Source organism: Myotis myotis, unplaced genomic scaffold (genome assembly GCF_014108235.1).
Source record: "Myotis myotis isolate mMyoMyo1 unplaced genomic scaffold, mMyoMyo1.p scaffold_m19_p_1, whole genome shotgun sequence".
In the NCBI taxonomy this organism is placed as follows: Eukaryota; Metazoa; Chordata; class Mammalia; order Chiroptera; family Vespertilionidae; genus Myotis; species Myotis myotis.
This window is the reverse complement of record NW_023416313.1, coordinates 126,959,723-126,985,237: the sequence shown is the minus strand read 5'-3', so window position 1 is coordinate 126,985,237 and position 25,515 is coordinate 126,959,723. Positions and strand designations below refer to the sequence as shown.

At 39.9% G+C, this 25,515-nt stretch overlaps 1 protein-coding gene across 21 annotated transcripts in view; it reads left to right on the top strand.

Annotated features, from left to right (window-relative positions):
• Positions 1 to 25,515, top strand: part of SVIL (supervillin) — a 270,513-nt gene that overhangs the window by 166,574 nt on the left and 78,424 nt on the right. For 20 of the 21 annotated variants that reach the window (XM_036351637.1, XM_036351645.1, XM_036351617.1 and 17 more), the window contains 4 exons: positions 4,198 to 4,289; positions 12,290 to 12,347; positions 12,475 to 12,626; positions 17,140 to 17,812. In XM_036351637.1, the coding sequence (XP_036207530.1) occupies positions 12,340 to 12,347; positions 12,475 to 12,626; positions 17,140 to 17,812 (833 nt within the window). In that variant the 5' untranslated portion in view covers positions 4,198 to 4,289; positions 12,290 to 12,339. The remainder of the gene's footprint in view (positions 1 to 4,197; positions 4,290 to 12,289; positions 12,348 to 12,474; positions 12,627 to 17,139; positions 17,813 to 25,515) is intronic. The other variant, XM_036351698.1, reaches the window with a different exon arrangement.

The window sequence follows — 25,515 nt, the reverse complement described above, 5'->3', positions numbered from 1 at the left end:
TTTAATAGTGACTAAGAAAAATGAATACATGGGAGGGGAGACAGGAAGATAGCGTTTATTCAAGGATAGGAAAAGCAGAAAATATGAAGGTCAGACACTTCTGTGGAGAGAAGCTCAGAGGGACATAGCTGTTCTGACATGGTGGGTGTTATTTCATGTGTACCTGTGAAAATCATGGCCTCCTTGCCATAGTACTAAGTGTAAAATGGGCTGGAGATGCACGAACCTGCCTTCTTCAGAGAAGTCAAGTCAACCAGACACCAAAGGTGAAAATATTAGGCAATGGGTTTTGGATTCCCGTATCTTATCATTTAAACTTCATTAGAAGAATGAACAGATTGTGGGGGAAGTCTTTAACAGCGTGGGTGCTGAATAGTCAGTGTAAAAGTAGATCCCACATTTTGTAAAAGATAGAAGGTAATAACAGCAGAGTATCCTACTCTCACTTTAATAAAATTTCCCCTTGTTGCTACTGCTGGACATTTAAATAGGTTAATGGGACACATTAAATAAATGACCATGGAAGCTGGGGGCAGTCTCTTCTTAGATTATGGAAACAGAGAGAAGGGAGCAGACTAATAAAAAATAGTCATAAAGAGTGAGCAGTGATTCAGAGGAGATGAAGATAGATAAAAAATGCAAATGGTGCCTCTTAATTTACTTATTTTAGTTATATGTGGAGAAATGGTTTCATACTGAAATATGGGACCATTTGGTTGAGCTATGGCAACCCACCAAGGCCTACAGAAGCTGTCCAGGGAGAGACCCCTTCTCCCGGAGGGGATGAGTGATGAGGCGGACCATGGCCCTGAGCAGCATCAGGGGCTCAGTGCTTGAGTTAGCAATCATGTGAGTCCAGAAGGGGCCTAACAGTCACCGCTGCTCAGGAAAGTGAGAGGAGGAGGATGTTAAGGATCTTTTGGACAATCATGTTTCATCAGCCATTACATGATCAGAAAAATGACTCATTCACACATGATCCAGAACTTAGTGAAGACCATCATTAGTGTATCTTGCCTGCATTTTCACTGCTGACTATGCCCTTGGGTATAGAAAGTCCAGGGAAGAGACATGACTTTTTTCAAAACGTGGTTTCCTATTGACTTGAGGGGTCTTTCTTGATCACAGCTTTTGTGATGTGAGCCTGAGCCATACTTTCTAACCATTTCTCCTTATTCTTCCGATCTGCTCACCTGCTTCCTCAGAAGTTGTTGGTCATTTAGTGGGAATAAGAGAGAGGTAACATAAGCAAGAACAACATGTAAAGACAAGCACAAGGATTCCAGTAATAAAAATTACCCTCAAGATGGAGACTTAAAAATAGAATAAGTTTATAAACCTATGCAAAGAATACTGATGTTTTCATTCATATATGCAAGGTAAACAAAGGTGATAAGGAGAGATGTTTTCCCAATCACATATTCTAAAGATGAAAGAAGGAAATAAAGAAAGGAAGGAAGGAAGTCTATCACTGATACTATTAAATATAGGCCCTTCTAATTATCGATATTTAAAACTCTGTGTCCCTACCACATCAACATTGTATATAGTGTATACATAAAATACTTCAGAGTGAGTTTAGCATACATTGAAAGTATTTTATTGTAGTCATTCATTATTTCATTTATTCAGCATATACTTAACTTTAATAAAAATAAAACACTTGTAATATAGTCTACAAATAGGAAAATAGGATACAATTTGAGAGAATAACAGGTGCATAATGTAGATTCGGTGCTGGGTGGGACAGGCACTGCCTGGGTCAGGGGTTCTTCCTTGAGGAAAGAACTTTACACTGAGGCCCAGACCAGGAGAGGACTCAGCCAGGATGGAAGAAGAGGCTGGAGAAGAGGAAATTCAGGTCCAGGCAGCCTTTACAGTAAACCATGTTAAAGAGGCATGAGAGATGCTCCTGATAGTGCTTTGGTTTTCCATTGGTTTTTGACCAGCTGTGAAAGGCTGTGCTTTTGATTGGTGCTGACACTATTTGTAGCTTGTTTAAGAGAGTAAGTGCATATGAAGCCAGGGGCTGACAGGTGATGACTTGTAAACTGTAAAAGTTCAGCAAAATGTTTAACTTGGGGGTGATTTCTTAGTCTTCATTAGTGGCTTTATTGAGCTTTTGATAAGCATAAAAAAAGGGGGGGGGATAGAAATATATAGAAGTTTATTTTTGAAAATATGAGATAATATTTGTACCCCAAGGCCAATGGCTTAAGAAGCTGAATATTTCACGCATTGCATCATTTTGTTTTAATATAGATTTTTTCCCCCTGAGATTTTAGTTTCCCAAAGTACAGAACTTTATGAAGATATTTAAACAATAAGTTAATCGATTAAAATAGCACGTCCTTCCTTAAGTGGGGCACATTTCTGCAATTATTTAATTTCTTAGGTTTATACTAAGTCATACATAGGAATAAAACACTGAAAGGAGTCGTTACTTCATTACAATTCACTATTTAGAAGTCAGTGCTAATCCTAAGTTTCTGATCTAAGCAGGTTTCCTGGGATCTTTTTTAAGCCTTTTGGACTGTGATTTATAAACACTGGTTAGTTTCAAGCCTTTTTATTAAATAATATAAATACGTGACACTCCTATTTATGAACATAAGCCATACCACATTCTTAGGCAATAACCAAGGCTTCAGATGAACTTGGTTCTAGGAAGATGGGGTGATGTTTCATGCTGTGGATGGTGTGCAGGTTCCTTGACATTTAATTTCCATATCATACAAGTTATCCCTGTGTCCCACTTACCCAGTATGCACAGCACCCTCTCAGTCTGTTTGTTCTTGGGCTGTGTACCCTGTAGGACAGTACAGGGGAAGATCAGCTTTGCATTGAATGTGTTTTCAGACCAATTGTTCACCTCTCTGGAGGTGATTATATCATTGGGGAATATTAGTTTTTTGTTTTCCTTTGTTTGTTTTCTTCCTGCACGGCAGTAACTCCATCTTGCCCAACTCTAGGCACGTTCCAATGGAAGACTGTGGAGTTGTCCATATAACTGTCTTGGGGCTGCACTGCGCATAGTGTTAGAGCAGGAGCTAGAGTTACTAGTATATCTTATGTACTCTTCTTGCCAAATATGTGTTCTTGGGCAAGTCATTTACCAGTGTCCTAGTCGGTAAACCAAGGATGATAATTGTTCTGGTGGCATGCTGCAGCCAGCTCCAGTTCCTATCAGATCCAGTGTGTGTCTCTTCCAATTTTTAGCTCTGCGAGTTCTATGGAGAGCCTGAAAATCGGCCATAGTGGGCGTATTTACACTGCCAGCTAATAAACAAAGCAGGTGCTTTTGGGGAGGAGGGAGACAGGCACCCAAGAGGAAGGAGCCAGTTGTTAAACATTTATCAGACCAGCATTTAGTTCCCACCTCATAGCATCTTGTGACAGTAATTAAGGTAATAACGTGGGATCTGCTTAGCACAGAAGGAAAGGACATAGTAAGTGCTCCATCCCTTTATTCTTCTTCCCTTTCATTTCCTCTTTTTTCTTCCCGGACACATTTTCATGAGGCTTTTAGACCTATTCACCATGCTTTGATCGCTTGGTTGTTGGAAGACATTTGTTACTTTAATATAATTTCAAAACAGGAAAGCATGTGAATCACCTAGACCAGTGGTCGGCAAACTCATTAGTCAACAGAGCCAAATATCAACAGTACTTCTTCAAAATAGACTCGCCCAGGCCGAAAACCGACTTCTGCGCATGGGCCACGAAGTTTCAATCACACTGTATTTTGTGGAAGAGCCACACTCAAGGGGCCAAAGAGCCGCATGTGGCTCGTGAGCCGCAGTTTGCCGACCACGGAGTCCTAGACAGATTGCTGATTTTCTGAGGAACAAAGTGTAGCACAGGAAGGTCAAGCAAATGATCCAAGCTGAAACAGCTAGTGGTGGCTCTAGATGAAGTGGTCAGGCTGAACGATGTTTTTACCACCCTATGCCATGCTGCCTGCCTATGCGAATGAAATTATTTAGTTGTACAAAAAAAATAATATTAACATAACTGTAAGTAAATGAAAAAAGTTACCAATTCCCCAAAATAAAACTTTTTACTTATAATCTATATTACACATTTAAGTATATATAACAGTAGCATAATTTTTATGTTCTACCTTTTTTTTTACTTTATGTCATATATCTTGATTTAAATTAAATTGCAACATTTTATTAATGGAGATATTTTTAGCTTTCAGAAAGAGTTCTTGCTTGAAAATAAAGAACAACTTACTAACTGTGAAAGAAGAATCAATGCTAAACTTTTAATTGCACTTCCTAAAGGTAAGACTTTTTCTAAATAGTTGACCAGAATCCTGAGCATATAACTATTGTGTTATCTGGGTGTGTTTTTTTTTTGAGAGCTCTTAAACCTCCAGCATATATTCTCCTTTGTGTCCCTTTCTGCCTCATCTAAGAATTAACCTCGATTAACCTTTCCTCTTGCATTTTTAATCCTCACCTTACTATGTATTCTTTCCCTTGCATTTCAGGCATCCTCAAGTTTTCACTGGAGGCTGGGGGTCGGGGGTGGGTTGAGAAGGTTCCCTAGAATCAACCTTACCTTGTTCCTCTCTCCTAGCTTTCACCATCTCCTAAGGTGATAAGTTCTGCTCATATGCCCATTTCTTTTCAGTTCACACACCCCCTTCCTCCAGCCTCTTGACGTTTTCCAATGTTATGGCATTTACACTCAGTATCTTGTAGCTTCCCACTGGGCTACAACACTGCACCTGAGTTCAGACTGTCTCCTCATTACCACTCTTCTTCCCCAAGTCGGCACTCGCATTTGTTGAATTCATATTTTCATTGGTAAAGATGCACATGCAGTAAAATATTTTCAACTGCTATTAGTTGAGGACCCCTAGTTTTGCCTGTGAAGTGATATGAACATTACCTGATCTTTGTCTCTACCCACTGTAACACTAGCATGGGGTAGTACCAGCTTACAGACTGTCTTTTTCCTGAATGAACTATGTAACCCTTACTTCAGAAGAAACAGGTTTGGCACAAGATCAGATTATTTTTCTACTGAGGGAAAAAACGACCACCCACAAAATCAAGCCCAAAAGAAATTATCCCAGAAAAAAATATTTTAATAGAAACTAAAAGTTTAAAAGGTTCACTGACATGCCCAAACTGGTTTGGCTCAGTGGATAGAGCAGGGGTGGGCAAACTTTTTGACTCGAGGGCCATAATGGGTTCTTAAACTGTACCGGAGGGCCGGAACAAAAGCATGGATGAAGTGTTTGTGTGAACTAATATAAATTCAAAGTAAACATCATTTCATAAAAGGGTACGGTCTTTTTTTTTTTTTAGTTTTATTCATTTCAAATGGGCCAGATCCGGCCCGCGGGCCGTAGTTTGCCCATGGCTGGGATAGAGCGTCAGCCTGCAGACTGAAGGGTCCCAGATTCGATTCCGGTCAAGGGCCATGTACCTTGGTTGTGGCCACATCCCCAGTAGGGGGTGTGTAGGAGGCAGCTGATCGATGTTTCTAACTCTCTATCCTTCTCCCTTCCTCTCTGTAAAAAAATCAATAAGATGTATTTTAAAAAATAGTAAGAAGAAAATAAAATAAAAGGTTCACTGACAAATTGAGGTATATTCTAAAGAACTGAATGGGTGATATGCCTAGACATAGTCTGGTAAAGGTGGATATTTGAAGGACCCAGGCCTGGTGGAGAACGCTTAAACAGGTCATTTTGTCAAGTACTTACGGAACTGGCAACTGAAATACAGGCTTAATTCTAAGTTGCTCCAGAGGCCAACAATAAGAATGTGTAGAATTATAAGGAGGTAGATGAGATTTCATAAAAGGAGGAAAATTCTGGTAATTCATAGAACCGAGAGTGAAATGGCCTGCGTTGTGATCTCATCAACTCTCCTTATTACATCTACAAGGCAGGTCGTGCCCATGCACTCAGGTAGGAGAGAGGCTGTGGAGGATTGCTGTCTGGATGGGTGTGTGGACCAGGCATGGAATGGAAGGGTCCTTGCAATTTCTAAGACTTCGTGAAAGACAGAGAAACTCTATTTAATCTGAGCCAAATTTAAAACATATGAAGATAATCAGGACAAAGTAGAAGAATGAACAGATTGATTTTAAAAATAGTTTAGAAGATTTGACTGATTAGGCAAAGTTCTATAGAGCAAAAGTCTTTTCTATCTGTATGAAGGCTCCCTCTTCCTCTCTACCCCAGTTCCTTTTTTTTTAATACTATAGATATTAGGATTTGAAAAATTAAAAGCAATATGAAATGCTAAGTTCTTTATGTATAATAAAGTTTTAAAACACATAAGCTTAGTAACCAGTTTTATTAGAAATTTTATCACAATAAAAACATAATTTTCACACATCAGAGATTTATATTTCTAAATTGACAAGCTCTCTAAAAGATGCTTAAAAGGTACCAGAGCCCTGCCTCCCTGAATTTTGCCTGAATTCCCACAGTTGTTTTTCACAACCTTTATGATGTGGGCTAGCATGGTAGGAAAGACCATGCATTACAGGAAAATTTTTCATTTCATCATCATGACAGATATGATAATGATTCTAATAGCTCTTGGCAATACAATGTTAAAAATAGGAATTAGGACTTTTAATGGCAGAGTTTTATATTTGTTTAGAAGTTTCTCTTCATTTAGTGAGGGTTTTTGCTTCTGTGAAACTAAGCATTAAATTGATCATTGAGTTTCCTCTCAGGGACTTCCTTTAACTGTGTCACCAACAGGTAATCAAGGGATTAAAAATCTTTACCTATATGAAGACTATAATATTAAAATAGATTTTCCATTTAGTAATTATGAAATGCGCCAAATATATTACTCTACCTTTTTAATAGCTCCTCTGAGATATATTTTATATACCATTCGGCCCATCCATTCGAAGGAGGCTGTTTCAGTGGCATTCACAGGGCTGTACATCCACCCCACAGCCAGTTTTAGAACATTTTGTTCACCAAAAGAGCAAACCCCACACTTCTTAGCCATCACCTTTTCCCCTTAACACTCTAATTTTGTAATTACTTATTTTATAAGCTGCTTGTCTTTACATTTGTGGCTTTCATCCAAGTGTAAAGTTAAAGTGCTTCCTCCTGGAGCAGAGGAATATTCTGGACCTGGCCTGTCCTCTTCAGCTGTCAAATGCAGTGTCAGGGAGATGAGTTCTTGGCAGTCCCCCTGCCACTTATGTTTCTTTAGAAGATCTGTGTACTCAGGTTTGGAGGACTGAACTCCACAATAACTTTACCAGGAAGCCTATTTCTTAGAGATAATGAAGAACTTAAGTTTCCCAAGAAAAGCACCTGGCAGACCTGAATATTGGTATTAAATATTATTACAAAGCAAACTAGGCAGTTAAATAATTTTATGTACCATTATAGCCCTGATATCAAATCCCCTCAAATTGTCTTACTTGGAAAATAACTGAAAAATTCCCATCAGAAATTACTAAAAATATAGACTCATAAATACATATTGTGTAAGCAAGGGCAGCAAACTAAAAAGTGGGTATGATAAAGGGATAATTTAGTACATGTCAAAGTCTTAATGACTTTGAAAGCAAAGTAGAAAATTTATTACAACAGAAGATAGATCAGCTGTGCTTGTTTATATGTGGATTACTATTAATCACAATTACCATTTCCTGAACCATTTATGAATTGTATACATTATGACACAGCATAAATCAATTGAATTCTGGCTGAGTAATTGAATTTTTAAAACATTCTTATTCCTTATTTTTAGGAAATATAAAGAATTTAGAGATACAGGGTCATCATGCTGTAACTTACTCTTAAATTGTTTATAAAAATGGATTTGTAAATATGTGTGCATGTGTTTTATATACTACAAATATACATATGAAGAGAGAAAAAAGGATAAAAGTAAACCAAATATAGTGAAATGTTAGCATATTATGATGTCTCTTAACTTTACTGTAAATCTGAAATTATATAAAAATGTTAATCCTCATCCAAGAATATGTTTTAATTGATTTTTAGAGAGAGAGGAAGGGTGAGAGAGGCGGGGGAGAGAGAAACATCAATTGATCAGTTGCCTCCTGTACGTGTCCTGACCAAGGATCGAACCTGCAACTTAGGTATGTATTCTGACCAGGAATCAAACCCATCACCTTTTGGTGTATGGGTTGATGCTCCAACCAAGTCATCTGGCCAGGGCTGAAAGTTTTAAAGGAAAGAAACTTCTTTTGATAGACCATGAACAATAATAAACTATAATCAAGACTATTAGGTAGAAGATAGCTGTGGTAAAACTGTAGGTAGTATCTATAAATGAAACAGTGGACTGACAACATTAGATTTCTACAGCAAGGGAAACTATTATAATTTCCTAGTATTAGCTTTTTTCCAGTGTTTGTGATAAGCTTGACCAGATTTTAGTGGACCTGAGGAGGACTACAAGTCCCCATATGAGGTGTTTGTTTTCTTCCTGGAAAGGGATGATAAAGAACACATCACCGATTCAAATAAAGCCTCATTCTCTTTTATGAAACTGAGGTCTTTTTCCATGGGATAGATATATTAGAATAATTATATTACATATTAGAGGCCCGGTGCACGGAATTCGTGCACAGGTAGGGTCCCTAGTCCTGGCCAGTGATCAGGGCTGTTTGGGGCCTTCTGGCTGCCAACTGGGGCCTTCCTTTGTTCCGTGCTGCCCCCTGGTGGTCAGTGCACATCATAGTGAGTGATTGATCTCCTGGTCTCCCAGTCGAACTCCAGAGGGGACACTTTGCATATTAGCCGTTTATATATATAGTTTTACTGATTTTACTTTTAAATTATAGACTTGGGGAAAGGAAGCCAAACTCAAGGTATCTATTACTTCTTTTTGTCTTCCACATTATCCCTTTCTTCTCTAATCTCATGTCTATAAGAATGAGGCAAATCTTGATAATTAAAAATATATTTGTAAGAAAGAACAGATTGAGAGCTGATTTATTTGCTGGTGGATTTTTTTATTTTTCGAATATACTTACTGTAGATTTTCACTAAAATCAATAAGCTCACTGATACATTTAAAGTATAGTTTGATTTATGACCTCATTGCATTTCTCAGTATATGATCAGAGAGGACGATAAGATTTTAGGCTAGAAATGGTTTTGAGTTTGAATCTAGGCTTGATTGAAAAGAGTGCAGCGATGGGCTAGTGGTGCCTGTCATTAGTATACCCTATGGCAGTGATGGCGAGCCTGTGACACGCGTGTCAGAGGTGACACGCAAACTCATTTTTTTGGTTGATTTTTCTTTGTTAAATGGCATTTAAATATATAAAATAAATATAAAAAATATAAGTCTTTGTTCTACTTTGGTTGCAAATATCAAAAAATTTCTATATGTGACACGGCACCAGAGTTAAGTTAGGGTTTTTCAAAATGCTGACACGCTGAGCTCAAAAGGTTCGCCATCACTGCCCTATGGCATATTCTCAAGAACAGACTGCCTTTTGGAAATCTCTGGGCTGAGTTCAATGATTCTCAATCCAGGACAGAATCATTTCAAGGGGGGCTTGGCAAACTCATGGGAACATTTTTGAGTCACAACAACTGGAGATGATTTGGCATTTAGTAGGAGAGCCATGGCTACTCACCATCCTGTAGTTCAAGGCAACAAAGAAATTGCCCATTCAAAAGGCCATAGTGATCTGTGATCTACTCCAGAGCCAGCCTCTGTGAGTCTGTGACCCTGATGCAGTGCAACTGTATGTCTGCTTAATGCTATCCCGAGACTTCGTATACCTAGCAGTGAATGGCTAGCAGGGGACAGTGTTCACTGCTGGGTTGCCCAGCCTGTTTTGTTCAGAAAGCACAGAGATCCTAATGGACAGTAGGATAACTTGGCTTACCTGCCCTGTCCCTCTCTTTCCTCTCACTGCCCCAGACTTCTTGGGCTTTAGTTTCTGTGATGCACTATATTCTGACCATCATTTAGCTTGCCCCCTTCTCACAGTATCTTAGTTCTTATAGAATACGGAAACAGAGTGGTAATGGCAGTAGGAAAAGTATAGTTTTGTTATGGGTGGGATATTTGCATAGTCTCACAACCAGTAGATTTTTCCTTCTAGAATAAATAATATTAAGAAACAGCTTGTTGTTTAGCTTTCTCACTATACTGCTGAAGTTACTTTTTTTCTTTAGTTGCATATTTATAGGAGAAATTAAAAATTTAATGACTTAAAAGTGACTTTCACAATCTTAATTTAGGACAAAAATCATATGTATTAACTTTTCCCAATGGAAGTTATATGCCACTCTATGTGTGTGTTATAGTAATATTTTATCCTTACCTTGTCATATGCATTTTGACTGCTATAACAAAAATACCATAAACTGGGTGGCCTACAAACAGCAACATTTTACTTGTCACTGTGCCAGAGGCTGGAAGGCCATATCAGGGTGCCAGCATGGTCAGGTTCTGATGAGGACCTTCTTCTGGGTTGCAGACAGCCACCCTTTGGTTGTATCCTTTATGGTGGAAGGCGAGAGAGAGCTCTGTGAGGCCTCTTCTGTGAGAGCACTAATTCTAATCGTGAGGCCAGAGCCCAAGCTCTTCCAAAGGTCCCACCTCCGAATACCGTCACTTTGGAGAGCAGGATTTCAACATATGAATTTGGGAGGCGGGGGGCATAAACTTTCAGACCATAACATACCTTAGTTGAAGTAGTTTTGGGGGGAAAAAGGTAAGTGGCATGTGCATGTCATTATGCTACTCAGGACCCTATAACCTTACTCGATTTCTCAATTAGGGTTTTGAGGCATAGGCATAAGGCATACTTTTCAGAGCACTTGGAATTTGGTTTCAATAGCTTCTTGAGCAGTCTTCTAAAAAAAATACAGCTCCATTCTCCACTTTGGGGATTTAAATAAATAATGGATACTCTTTCGCTTATATCATCTCACTAGAGTTAATTTGTTAACTGGGGAGCCATTGTTAGCCAAGCTTCCCAAAAAGGCAGCAGGGTGGATACCCCATTATCATTATACCCTTGTCTTCTAAATAGGACCATAATTGACATTGCAGGTCAAGCACATTTCTGCCTCTAGCTACTTTGGTTCCTGGGAAGGCCAAGTGAGAGAGAGACTCTTTTGAAGCCAACAATCTTAACAAAAGTCAACCTAACTTAAATCTTAAGGTGCTTATCATTTAAAAATCAATTGAAAAAAAACAAGGTTTGTATCTCTGAACACAAAGGGTAGTATAAAAGCCGTGTGTGTGTGGTTTTGACTCATTACTAAAAATGATCACTTTGAAAAAAAAACCACACATGTAGAATTGAAGCAGCTGAAAATTAACTCAGTCTTTAAAATGTTTGTGGGTCCTGGGGACTGTCAGTGACCCCTCTCTCTACCCCGTCCTGAGCCCTCCATAGGAACTACTCAGATGAACCTTCATGAATTCCTGTGATTGAGGAGGAGGCCAGAAGAAAGACCTTTATTCTCCACAAAATTGGGCTATTTCTCCAAAGAAACAATTATTTGGCATCTTAGTAATATCTTTGTAGTTACTATCACATGAGATCTTTGCAGCATCAGCAGAACAGCCATCGGGTCATCCAGTGTTGTGAGGAAAGTTACAGTAATCACTTTGTCCATCATGTACCTAAATTATAGCGAGGGAGCACATGTTAACATTTCCTCCCAGTGAAAGCCTGTGGGAGGGGCTGAGGCTGTGTTAATGTACATGACACGTGGGCACCGCTGGAAACACAACTAGGTAGTGACAGATATTTACAGGTTAAAAGATAGGGTGAAATAGGAGTGAAGAGCCTTGGCTGTTGTAGTTTGCTGATGGGGTAGCAGTAGGGTGGGGCATAGTATTAATCTCTACTGTTGCAAATGTCAATGAAAACCTAAAAATATTTCCTAAATCTAATAACAACTAAAAATAGTTACTGAGATTTTTGTTTGCTAGGGAGATCTTACTGGTTAGGCCTCCTCTGACTCCCCTGAATGAAATACATCTTGCTTTTGTCACTCTGTCCCTTACTCTTATGGTTTTACTTCTTAGCCCATCCTGTGTGTGTGTGTGTTGTGTGTGTGTGTGTGTATTTATTTATGTGTACACTCTCATTTGGTACCTGCCTGCCTCACTAGAAGACAACCTCCAGGAAAGCAGGATCTGTGTCATTTTGTGTGTCACTGTTTCGTGGGGAGCCATGAGCAGAAATAGGAGTTCAATAAATATATGTTGCATGAATGAGTAAAATGAGTGGATGACTGATAAATGCTGGACTACTTTATTCTTTTATTTTGTTTTAGTTGCAGAATTAAGAAAAATCTTTGAACCAGAGAGGAAAGAATTTTTAAAAATGAAAAGGTAAGTTATATATTGTATGTAATTTGCAAGTAGAAGAGCTTGGCAAAGCAGTATTCAGTTTTCCCTTAGAGTTGATTTCCATTGTTTTTTTATTCTGTTTTGTTTTGTTTTTTTGTGTTTTGTGCAGAAAAGAAAGAATCGCCAGGCGCTTAGAAGGAATTGAAACGGACACCCAGCCCATCCTCTTGCAGAGTTGCACAGGGTTAGTGACTCACCGGCTGCTGGAGGAAGACACGCCCAGATACATGCGAGCCACTGACCCAGCCAGCCCCCACACCGGTGAGCATCCCTGGTGGCCATCATCATAGCCTTTTTGTCTAATGGGATTGGAAAGTGAGATACTCTAAAAAAAATTAATTGTGTAGGTGTACTTATTATTACACGTACTTGTTAAAAACATCAACAACACATTTATGTCCGCCCTCACAGGACTGGTTGAGGGCAGCTCCTGTGTTGAGCGTCTGTCCCCTGGTGGTCAATGCATGTCATAGCAACTGGTCATTCCACCTGTCATTCCGTTGTTTGGTCGATTTGCATATTAGAGTTCTATTATATAGGATGGTTTCTGGTTTCTCCCCCAGAAAGGGGTGTTGGTCTCACTGCATAATGTTATTGGTTTGCATATCTCTATAGTTCCTGATCTTTTATGGCAAGAAAAGTAGAGAACTAAGATTTTAAAAATTACATACACGAAAAATCAAAAATAGAGTACCCAGTTTATAACCAGAAATAAAACCTCTTGTATAAAAGGTTAAGCTATTTATAATAATAAAAGTGTAATAAGCAAATTAGACTGGACATTTTTCCTGAGGAAGTCAGGGCTATGAGGGAAGCCCGATCCCTGGTGCTGGCCGGCAGCCAGAGGCAAGCCTGGGTCCCGAGTGCCTGCCAACGGCCGGAGGGAAGTCTGGTTCCCTGGTGCTGGAGGGAAGCCTGGGTCCCAGGTGCCAGAGGGAAGCCGGTTCCGGCAGCTGGGTGAAGGAAGGCATGAATTTTGTGCATCGGGCCTCTAGATTGTATAATAAAAGCCTAAGCAACCATTATGGCAGAACTACCAGAATGACCAGTCGCTATGATGCACACTGACCACCAGAGGGCAACGCTCAATGCAGGAAATGCCCCCTGGTAGTCAGTGTGCTCCCATGAGGGGAGTGCTGCTCAGGCAGAAGCCAGGCTCACAGCTGGCAAGCGCAATGGCGGTGGTGGGAGCCTCTCCCGCCCCATGGCAGCACTAAGGAGCAGTGAGCAGGCAGGCATTCCCCGAGGGGTCATGGACAGAGAGAGGGCGCAGGGCGTGCTGAGGGATCCTCCCCTTAGTGCAAGAATCTCATGCACCAGACCTCTAGTGTATTATAAAATCATTTAAGCACCACATGTTAGTGAGAAAAGGAAGAGTTATTCAATAAATTGGTCTTGGAAAAATGGGTTCTTGTGGGGTGGAGAAGGGAACATATTTCTCTTCTCACTTCACACTAAACATAAAAGTAAGTTCCAATTAATTACATGATTAATTTAAATAAAATAAAAAACATGAAAATGTAGGTGAATAGATAATTTAAGTTGAATTGAAAAGGACTTTCAGAACACAGAAACAGCTGTGGAAATCACAAATGACCAGGTAATGGACTTGACTACATAACTATTAACATCTGTACTCCAAAGAAAATCTTACAAGTAGACTTAACAAGAAAGTTAAACAAGCAAGTTTGAAAATATTTATAGGATAAAGACTCATGTTCTTCCTATAAACATTGACACAAACCAATAAAAATGACACTATGAATTAATAGAATACAGAGCAATAAGCTTGACCAGGTATTTCAGAGAAGAATAAGATAAGACAAATGTCTAGTAATCAATAGAAAAATGTGTTTATTCTCTTTTTCAAGTAATCAAAGGAAATTTTAAAAATTAGCCCTCAATGTTTATAAGAAGAGAGCATATAGTGCAGATTCAAGAGTAAATTGATGTGGACTTTATAGAAATTAATTTGACAGTCTAACATGTATATTAAAATGATGTTGCCAAAACTGGTTTGGCTCAGTGGATAGAGCGTCGGCCTGCGGACTGAAAGGTCCCCGGTTCAATTCCGGTCAAGGACATGTACCTGGGTTGCAGGCACATCCCCAGTAGGGGGTGTGCAGGAGGAAGCTGATCGATGTTTCTCTCTCATCGATGTTTCTAACTCTCTATCTCTCTCCCTTCCTCTCTGTAAAAAATCAATAAAATATATATATAAAAAAAAAATGATGTTGCAGCCACTGTTGAAAACAGTATGGAGTTTCCTCAAAAAATTAAAAATGGAACTGCCATTTGACCCAGTAATACCACTTCTAGAAATATATCCCAAGAAATCAGAAACACCAATCAGAAAGGATATATGCACCCCTATCTTCATAGCAGCATAATTTACAATAGCTAAGATTTGGAAACAGCCCTAGTGACCATCAGCAGATGAGTGGATTAAAAAACGGTGGTACATGCCCTAACCAGTTTGGCTCAGTGGATAGAGTGGCAGTCTGCGGACTGAAGGGTCCCAGGTTCGATTCCGGTCAGGGGCATGTACCTTGGTTGTGGGCACATCCCCAGTAGGGAGTGTGCAGGAGGAAGCTGATCAATGTTTCTCTCTCATCAATGTTTCTAACTCTCTATCCCTCTCCCTTCCTCTGTGTAAAAATATCAATAAAAATATATTTTAAAAAAAACAAAACAAAACCAGTGGTACATCTATACAATGGAATACTATGCTGCCATAAAAAAGAAAGAACTCTTACCATTTGCAACAGCATGGATGAACCTGGAGAGCATTATGCTAAGTGAAATAAGCCAGTCGGAGAAAGATAAATATCACATGATCTCACTCATTTGTGGAGTATAATGAACAACATAAACTGATGAACAAAAATAGAGCCAGACACACAAAAGCATTGAACAGACTGTCAAACCTCAAGGGGAAGACAGGGGAGGGGGTTTGGGGATAAGAGATCAACCAAAGAACTTATATGTGTGCATATGAGCATAACCAATGGACACAGACAGTAGAGGGGTGAGGGCATGTGCTAGGGGGTGGGAATAGCTGGGAAGAGGTCAATGGGGGGAAAAAGAGACATATGTAATACTTTAAACAATAAAGAATTTTTTTAAAAAAGAGTGAAGGCAAAAAAAAAATATGTACGTCCTGATAAAGCAATTTTACAGGTCTGTTGAGATAGTAATTAAGAAAATCAGACTGATTAAAAGATAGAAACAACTTAAATGCTCAGTAATAGAAAAAGGGTTAAATTAATGATGCATGCCTATTGGTTAGAATATTACGAAGCCTTAAAAGAATGATGTCTTCAAAATAAGAGTTCCAAGTATAGAAAATGTTTTATATAGAACATGGATATTATATAAAAATGATTCTATATAGAAAAAAGAAATCCTATATAATAAAGAGGTAATATGCAAATTGACCCTCATGCCCTCATAAGATAGCTGCCTACGACCAGGCCAGCAGGGGGGTTAGTGAGGGACGATCAAATGATTGAACAAGCAGGCTGTGTGGGTTGACCAGGCCTGCGGGGGGGCCATGAGGGGCAACCAGGCCAGCAAGGGGGGCAGTTGGGAGTGACCAGGCCAGCAGGGGGGGCAGTTGGGGGTGACCAGGCTGGCAGAGGGGCAGTAAGAGGTGACCAGGCTGGCGGTGGGGGGGAGTGAGGGGCAACTAGACTGGCGGGGGGGGGGGGCGTCAGTTAGGGGCAACCAGGCTGGCAGAGGGGGGCAGTTTGGGGCAACCTGGCCGGCAGCAAGGGGCAGTTAGGGGTGAACAGGCCAATGGGGGGGGGCAGTCAGGGGTGATCAGGCTGGCACGCAGAGGCAGTTAAGGGTGATCAGGCTGGCACACAGAGGCAGTGAGGGGAGATCAGGCTAGTGGGGGGGGGGGGGCAGTTAGGGGCAACCAGGCAGGCAGGCAGGTGAGCGATTAGGAGCCAGCGGTCCAGGATTGTGAGAGGGATGTCTGATCGTCGATTGTGAGAGGGCAGTCTGACATCCCCCGAGGGGGTCCTGGATTGGAGAGGGTGCAGGCTGGGCTGAGGGAACCCACCCCACCCTCCGCACAAATTTCATGCTGGGCCTCTAGTCAATTATATAAAAGACTAGAAGGACTAAATAGAAATATTTGGTAAATTACTAATTTATTTATTGTTGATTATTATAAATTAGAGATTACTGGTGATTTAGGCTTTTACCTTCCTATGTTTTCATGGTAGACATTTTATATGTCAAGCATGTGTGCTACAATTGGAAAAATCCACTTCTATTTTTAAAAAAACCTGGTGAATACTGACATGGGCCATTATTGTTATGGTTACTCTCAGATCCTATGAAACCACAATCCCTCACTTGTCAGATTACAGCAGTTCAAACATCTATCATCTTTTTCTAGAGGGCTCTGAACTCATCCTCTGGTCTCACACATGAAATATTAAACTCAGAAACAAAAAACAGTATATTAGTAAGAGGATATAAGCCCTGGGCAAGGACTGAAGAGCTCTCAGGAATGACGCACTGAGCTTTAGTTCAGCCCTTGCTTTACATGACTTGCCGATAGAACATTCCCAGCCTTTGTGTATTTCACTGCAGATCTCAGACCTCCAACATCCCAGGTAACCATTTAGCTGACTACACCTGTGTGAGAAACTGGTCCTTCACAGCCTATGTGCGCAAGTGTGTTTTATGTACATAACAGAGTAGAGTAAATATATCTTTACTTAAATTTATATTTATTATTCATGTGATCTTTTTGTAGGCCGATCAAATGAAGAGGAAGAAACTTCTGATTCTTCTTTAGAAAAACAGACTCAACCTAAACACTGCACAGAAACCTCAGGTATCCATGGTGACTCATCTTACAGTTCAGGTATGGACACCCAGGGTCTTGAGTCCAAAGCTGAAAGGATTGCAAGGTACAAAGCGGAGAGGAGACGGCAACTGGCAGAAAAATATGGGCTAGCTCTGAATTCTGAAGCAGACTCCGAATCTTTGTCTCGATATACCAAGTCCAGGAGGGAGCCAGATGCTGTTGAGAAAAGGGGAGGAAAAAGTGACAGGCTGGCTGAGTCAAGCAAAGATTTCAGTTCTCTGTACTCCAGCACTGAGATCCCAAGACTCAAGACCTGTGTGGCTGAATCCCAGGACTATGCCCTCCATGCCAGGGACGGTGTTTCCAACACAGAGGTGCTGCTAAACATGGAAAACCAAAGACGAGGTCAAGAGCTGAATGCCACTGAGCAGCAGGCCCTGGACCTGCCCCCCACAGTTGAGAGTTCCTCATCCTTCCAGTTTTGCGGGCAAGACTGCTCCTTCAGTGAGGTGCCAAAGTCCCCAAAGCAAATGCACAGCATGCCCCTCTCTTCACCTGGGCAGCCAGCATCCCCAAGCCACTCTGGTGACCCGCCACTCCCCGCTGAAGCTCGATCAAGGTAAGCATTCAGCCCTACTGACCCCTTGTCTTCCCATGGCCTGAAAGGTCTCATATTCTGGGTATTTCTGGCGTTATTTGGAATCTGGGCTCATATATATGATGTTTTAATTTTCACAATATCAAAACAGGTTCTACCAAAGCAGGAAGCCTTTTTATTTTTATTATTTTTTTAACAGTAAACTAAACAGGTGCCATGGGAGCACTTTCATGGAAGCCTTGTTTTAGGGCCCTTCTTTTTACTGGTTCTCACTGCCTTTTAATGTTCTCTTTTTCTTTTATTTGTTTTTCTGTAATCATACCCAAGACTTTTTGGTGATTGCTTTTGTTGTCATTTAAAATCCCAAAGCAGAAAGACCACCACTAACCAGCGGAAGGATTTTGGTTTAGCGCAGTGGTTGGCAAACTCATTAGTCAACAGAGCCAAATATCAACAGTACAATGATTGAAATTTCTTTTGAGAGCCAATTTTTTTAAACTTAAATTATATAGGTAGTACATTGTTATTAACTTAATTAGGGTACTCCTAAGGCTTAGGAAGAGCCACACTCAAGGGGCCAAAGAGCCGCATGTGGCTTGCGAGCCGCAGTTTGCCAACTGCGGGTTTAGAGTATGAGGTGTGACTACAGTATATAATGACTATAACTATAACATGTAGTTATGTGATTATATCAACACACTAAGAATACGGTTGTTTGTAAGAATGCCTTATTAAAAAGATCAGCTATTAAGAGAAATCACTGTGTAATAAGATCAACCAGAGACAAAAACAGCTCTCATTTGGAAAAAAATCAGAAAAGGCATGAAATCAGAAAGTCAAATACCAGAAGAGAGTATATATTTCAAAATTTAAATTTCTGGGTTAAATATTTAGATTTGAATTTAAAAAGTGTGGTGACCATCTTTAAAATGTAATTTAAGGTTTGAGGTAATTGTCTAGGTCAGTGGTTGGCAAACTGCGGCTCGCGAGCCACATGCGGCTCTTGTGGCTCTTTCACCAAATACCACGTGTGGGTGCGCATGTACAGTGTGATTGAAACTTTGTGGCCCATGTGCAGAAGTCGGTATTTTGTGGAAGAGCCACACTTAAGGGGCCAAAGAGCCGCATGTGGCTCGCAAGCCGCAGTTTGCTGACCACTGGTCTAGGACTCTGGGTCAACTAGATCTCTAAGTAAACTCAGAAGTGTATTTTTTAGTTCAAGCAGGCATTAGCTTCACAGGTGAATTGAGGAGGGATGAAAACCTAAGGTCAAGCAAATTTACTCTGAAGAAAAAAAAAGTGGGAAGATACTTCTATTTATTTCATATAAGGACAGAGTAGTAAATGTGATCATTTTTAAGGAGTGGTAATACATCTAAAGCAGATCATTTTAATTCTTAAAGTTTATTGGTCCAAAGGTCTGTCTTTACTCACTTGCTCATCCACACTGAAATATTTAGAGACATCAGCTTCTAAGATAGTTAAATACTATAGATCCTGAGATTGTATTTTGAGGGCATTTGTTCAGCCTTTGGACTTTACTTGAAATTTAGGGACTGTGACCGGTTGTCTTTTATTTTGAAAAGAAAGCCTGGTGTTTGGGAAATTTGCATTGCATAGTAGAAACAGTGTTCTTGGCGTAATTAATTTCTATCAAAGAAAAATTTTCATGTGCTCTGTGAGAAGGACCAAGAAACCGAACATTCCAATTTAGGAAGAGAGATTTACAATGAACTGGTTTTAAAAAAAAATAATGGGGAATCTAATTTCTGGTTGCCATATTATGAAAACTGTTTAAGATGTTATCACAGTATATAGGTTAGTCATCTTGATCATATATAATAGATTCTTGGCGATATTTTGAATCAGTTGTAATGATAATTAAAACTTAGTTGAGTATTTCAGGGAAAAAGATAGGATAATTAATAGTTTTGTGTGAGTTAAAATCTTAATATTCAAAATGTTATATAACTTAAAATCTTGAGTTATTTCTTTCTAGGTTATTTCAAGAGCAATATTTCCTAAGCCTAGTCTTGGCCTCACGTTGCCTTACCAGAAAGAAAGACTTAAAAAAACTAAGAAATTGTAAAGGAGCCCTAACCGGTTTGGCTCAGTGGATAGAGCGTCGGCCTGCGGACTGAGGGGTCCCAGGTTTGATTCCGGTCAGGAGCATGTACTTGGTTGCAGGTGCATCCCCAGTGGGGCGTGTGCAGGAGGCAGCTGAATCAATGTTTCTCTCTCATTGATGTTTCTAACTCTCTATACCTCTACCTTTCTCTCTGTAAAAAATCAATGAAATGTATTTTAAAAAAAAAAAAAGAAAGAAATTGTAAAGGAGTTCTTGAGGAAGTACATGCTTTATTTTATTAAATCATTCAAGGTATACAATTCTATGACTTATAGGCAAAGAAACACAAATCATTTCACACTCAAGGGGCCAAAGAGCCGCATGTGGCTCGCGAGCCGCAGTTTGCCAACCACTGATCTATCTATCTTTACATTCAAAACAATGCAAAAGAGCCCTAGCTGGTTTTGCTCAGTGGATAGTGTCAGCCACGGGCTAAAGGGTCCCCAAGGCATGTGCGGAAGGCAACTAATCAATATGTCTCTCTCACATCGATGCTTCTCTCTGTCTCTCCCCCTCCCTTCCACTGTCTCTAAAAATCACTGGAAAAATATTCTTGGGTGAGGATTAACCAAAAAAATACTATTAATGTGTGACAATATGATATTTAAAATAAGATTTATTTTGTAATGACACCAGTGGTTCATCTTGTAAAGATGGACTTCAAAAGGATTACCATTCTGCTAGATGTCCGCTCTCCAGCACCAGGTAATTCAGGTGTCAGAAAGTCACTGTTATCTGATTTCCATTTGTGGGAAAGAAAGATAAAAATACTTTGTGAATTAAAACACTAACCAAAGAAACCTCAGTTACCCAGTAGTCATGAGTGAAAATAAAATGTCATCCAATGTGGAAATAGGTAACAGAAAAGTTTAAGAAGATTAAGGATTGACAAAAAAATGTCTACAAATAACAAAACATTTTAATAGCACGTTTCATCGTGGGTTTGTTCTGTCATTGAAATAGAATGTTTTTCTCACTGCTATATTGTATTGATCAGCTAGCTCTGTCAGGATTTTTGGCTATTAGTCTCTGAATTAACTCATTGCCATTTCATCATTTTATTTTGTACTCACTAGCATGAGGCTGTTTTTGTTTCATTAATTACATATGAATACATCACTCATGAATATACCATCAGAAGACTACCTGCCATAGCTTGAAAATTAAAATATGAGCCAGATGTCAAATGCTTAGTTTTGTATGCACTCACATATACTGACACATGTACACACAGGATAAACATCAGCTCTTACACTTCACTGTACTACTGTATTTAAGTTTATAGTATAGTATAAGCTCAATAACAGTCTTTAGGCAATATTTAGCTGAGTAATAAATTTATTTTAGAATTATTTAATGTTCAGTTTATATGATAAGATATGTATGATGTATATACACGATGGTGCAAAAGTAGGTTTACAGTAGTTTGTATGGAAAATAATTAATAAACGATAATACAAGAATGAACTGTTTTGCATACTCATAACTGTAAACCTTCTCTTGCCCAATCCTGTATGGGTATAGGTTACAGGGTCTTTAGCTTAGAAATCCTGTTGGTTGCCTGGGAATCAGGTGAACACATTGTTCTGAAACAAGTTAGGAACGCACATAGTAATGGAATGGACTATAAGATACCTTCCAACCCCCACTGCCCAAGCCTGCCAAGCCTGGTAAAGCTAGAATTTAGAAATTGTGTTTTCTGGACAAGATAGTGTTATTAATATGAACCATTCTTTGTTGTGGTGAACTGGCAAGGCCATAGCATACTCAGCCCTAAGGCGTCTTATGTGCCGACCCAGCTCAGCCAGGCTCAGTGAGCCTGAGAGGGGGCGGTGAAAGATTGAGAAAAGACAGACCAGAGAATAAAAGCTGGGTCTCGGTGGGATGCTGTCCTCTCTGATGGAGAGCTAGTGACAGCGCCCGCAAGCCATGTCTTTATTTTATAGCCAGATTCCACGAGGTAAAGTAAGGGTGTGGTCAAGATGTTTACGATGCTCTAATCTACTCAATTACATTCATGTGAACTCTATCAAGCCCACATCACTCAGACACGTGGGGCCACGTGTTCGGACCATAGGTTCAAGCTTACAAGTATAGCTGTTGGCTATAATTGTGCTGGGAGGGCTCTGCCCTCCAAGCTGGGATTTGCACGTGGCAATGAGAGGACTGTGCCCTCTCAGTATTCTGAGGCTTGAACCTGTCCAAACACTGTAGCCACTCTCCACACTTTGTTAATTCATTCAGCCCCCTGTGGATTTTAGAATAAAATTTAAAGTCATTTAGGGCCATGGATTATTCAAATTTTTAAAAATCTGAGCTGATACTGTTAGAAATCCTGAATCAAAGCTCTTATTGAATTTTCTACTTTGTGTATCACTTGGTATTAAAAAATAAATAGCCCTGGTGGGTGTAGCTTAGTTGGTTGGAACCCCATGCACCGAAGGGTTGCAGGTTTGATCTTGGTCAGGACTTATGCGGGAGGCAGCTGATGAATGTTTCTCACATCAGTACTTCTCTCTTTCTCTCCCTGTCCCTTACTCTTTCTCTCTAAAATTAATAAAAACATAAACTTGGGTGAGGAAGATGATAGATAGATAGATAGAATTTTAAAATGTACCATATTGGTTACTTCTGAGTGGAAACACTTTACCCAAACCGGCAGCTGCTGTTTTCCTGAGTATCAACTGTGACTTCCTGTTCCCAGTGAGCTATGGGACTGGCAAAGGGGAGAATGACATCTAATTTTCTGGTGATGACCTACTCTAGAAAACCCTCATTCATTTTTTTATTGTTGCTCTACTACAATCCTCATCACTCCCTTTCTCACTGAATAAATTGTAATATTAGTGACCAGAAAATGATTATAGTGGCTCCATCCAGTGGATGCTGCTGCAATTTGACCCGAGACAGCTGCCACTGGTAAAAGATGTAACAGCAGAGAGCTGTGGAGAGTCTCAGGATAGGCCAGGATAGGCCACAATGAGCCTTTCCTGTAACACTGTGACATGCAGACTGGGCCACCTAAGAAGGAAAGGGGCTTATGCTGCCTTCTTATAGTTTATTTCTGATTGCATTTGTCTCCATTGAGAGGAGTGCCTCTCTAAAAATGATCCCCAGGTCCTGAAGCTCATTTTTAAAATTAATTGTCTGCTTACCTGCCCTAATAGAAATGTCCACATGAGACTGATGCCGAGGGAGATAACTGCCTCTTGACCCTCAGCATTACTGTCTCTGCCTGTCTCTCCAGTGGCACGAAGGCTGTGGAACACGTGCTCCATGTCACAGCAGAGCGTGCTGAGCATCCACTCCCCAAAGAAGAGACTGTGGGGTTCCTTCCAGTGTTGGGATGGCATCCTTTTTGTCTTCCAGTCCCTGTACCCAACATCTGCTGTCCTCGCCCTGCTCTCCGAGTTTGGATATTAACATATGCTGAACTCACTCCCATTTTCTTTTCATTTTATTCTCTTCTCACTGGCAAGCATCGATTTCTGTTCATTGACTTCAATATGAATATGTCACCCAAAATACTTGCTACTATGTCCTGAAAATTCAAATATCTGCTAAATTTTAAATGCAGAAATTTGCCTAGGTGCATGAGATCTTGAACATTCATATGCCTGTGGGTATGTTCAAAGCAACCATTAGCACTTCTTCCAAACAAGTAACTTCAGCAAATAAACTGTTCATTTTAATGAGATGCTGAAAGTTAATAGCCATTTTTCTTAAGCTGACTAATGTTTTATAATTAGAAGCTGTTACATAATTAGAACTGGACACCCACAGGGTGAACCTATTTTTATTGTGCTGGTCTTGACCTCACTGTGTGATCAGGAAGCACTATTGTACTCTGTTCACTCTTTGGGGTTATAGGATGTTACGGCATAACATTATATATTGAGGGACACAAACCAAGAGCAGCTCCTGTCCTCTATGACAGTTATATTTCCTGGTAATATCATTCTCTGCCAGCTAGTTACCACATCATAAAAAGGTTCTGTTACAACCGAGTTTACTGTCTCATGGTTCTCTTATCCACAGTAACCCTGTAGTCCTCTCCCTGGGAAGGTAGCCTCTGCCCTGTGGGAAGTTGGCTCCCCCAAGACCCCTCAAAATAGATACTTGATGTTAAATAATTTAAAGTCTTAGAAACAGAAGTAACCCTGGAGATGATTTAGTTTAAAAATCTAGTTTATACATGAAGAAACTAAAGATAAAAGCACTTACATAACTGAATTAAAACCACATAGCTACTTTGACGAAACTAAGCCCATTAGCCATCACACACTTACTCATTCAAGTTCTCTGAATCCATCAGTTCTTTCCATTATACTCTGCTCTTGTTGTTTATGGAAGGTATGAATTGGGACAATGTATGTATCATCTTTTTAAACTATAAAAACATAACTCATAAACATGTAATACTATGTGGTCCATGAAGAAAGAAGAAGAAGAGACCAGCATTTTGAAGGGCTTATGATATTCTCGGCACAATACCTTCACATATGTTCTTTCTCATTACATACATTTATGATATATATTAAATGCCAAAATTTATTTGGGCTAGGTGGGGGTGAAGGGGTTGAGCAAAAAAGAAAAAAAGAGAGAGAAAACTCATGGACACAGACAACAGTGTGGTGATTGCTGAGGGATGAGAGGAGGTGGAGGAGGATAAAGGGAGAATACATAGTGATGAACGGAGACTTGACTTGGGGTGGTGAACACATAATACAGGGTACAGATGACGTATTGTGGAATTGTGCACCTGAAACCTGTATATGTTTGTTAACCAGTGTCACCCCAATAAATTCAATAAAAAAGGGGGGATTTGTGTTGGTAAATGTTTCCCTCCACGCCCTGCGTGGTTCAGGGTTTGGGTCTGGAAGAGGAGCCGCACACAAATGAAAAATAAAAGACACGAGATAATTTGGGAATATTGGGGGCCAGGCGAGTAAGTCCAACTCAGGAGGAAGGACTTCCACCGGTGCTCAGGCCATACCAACCTTTTATAGTCAGAGGTAAACAGGGCAGTGGTCACCATAGTTACACAGTTTTTATGAGTTTCACTTGTTTTGACCATAGTTACACTTCCTGCATTTCCCTCAGCCCATTAGCTTCCCAGATAAGATCTGGGGAGTGTTATAAGATCAAGGCTAATTATGCTTAGAGGACTGTGCCCTCTAAGCTGGGACTTTTTTTGACTTTGCCAACAGGTCAGTCCAAGGCTTAACCCTATATCAGCTTCCCACAGATTTGAGTAGCCCCTTACATGGTAGTAGTTACTTGGTTTTTTTGGCAAGTTCCATATCTAAGTTGTAATGAATAAACGGAGCACAGCAAGTCATCATGTCTGTGATTTTCATTTTACAAGTACTGACTAAATATATTCTTAACTCTCCTGATAATTTTTATAGTGATGTTCACCAAGTTTTATTCTTATCTGAAGTCATCTTCAGAAAATTGTTTAGCACTTCACAGTTTACAAAGCACTTTAAAAAAAAATCTTGTTGAAAGTATTACATAGGTCCTTCTTTTCCCTCCATGAACCTCTTCCAGCCTGCTCCTGTTCTTCACCCCACCCCCACCCCACCCCAGGCCC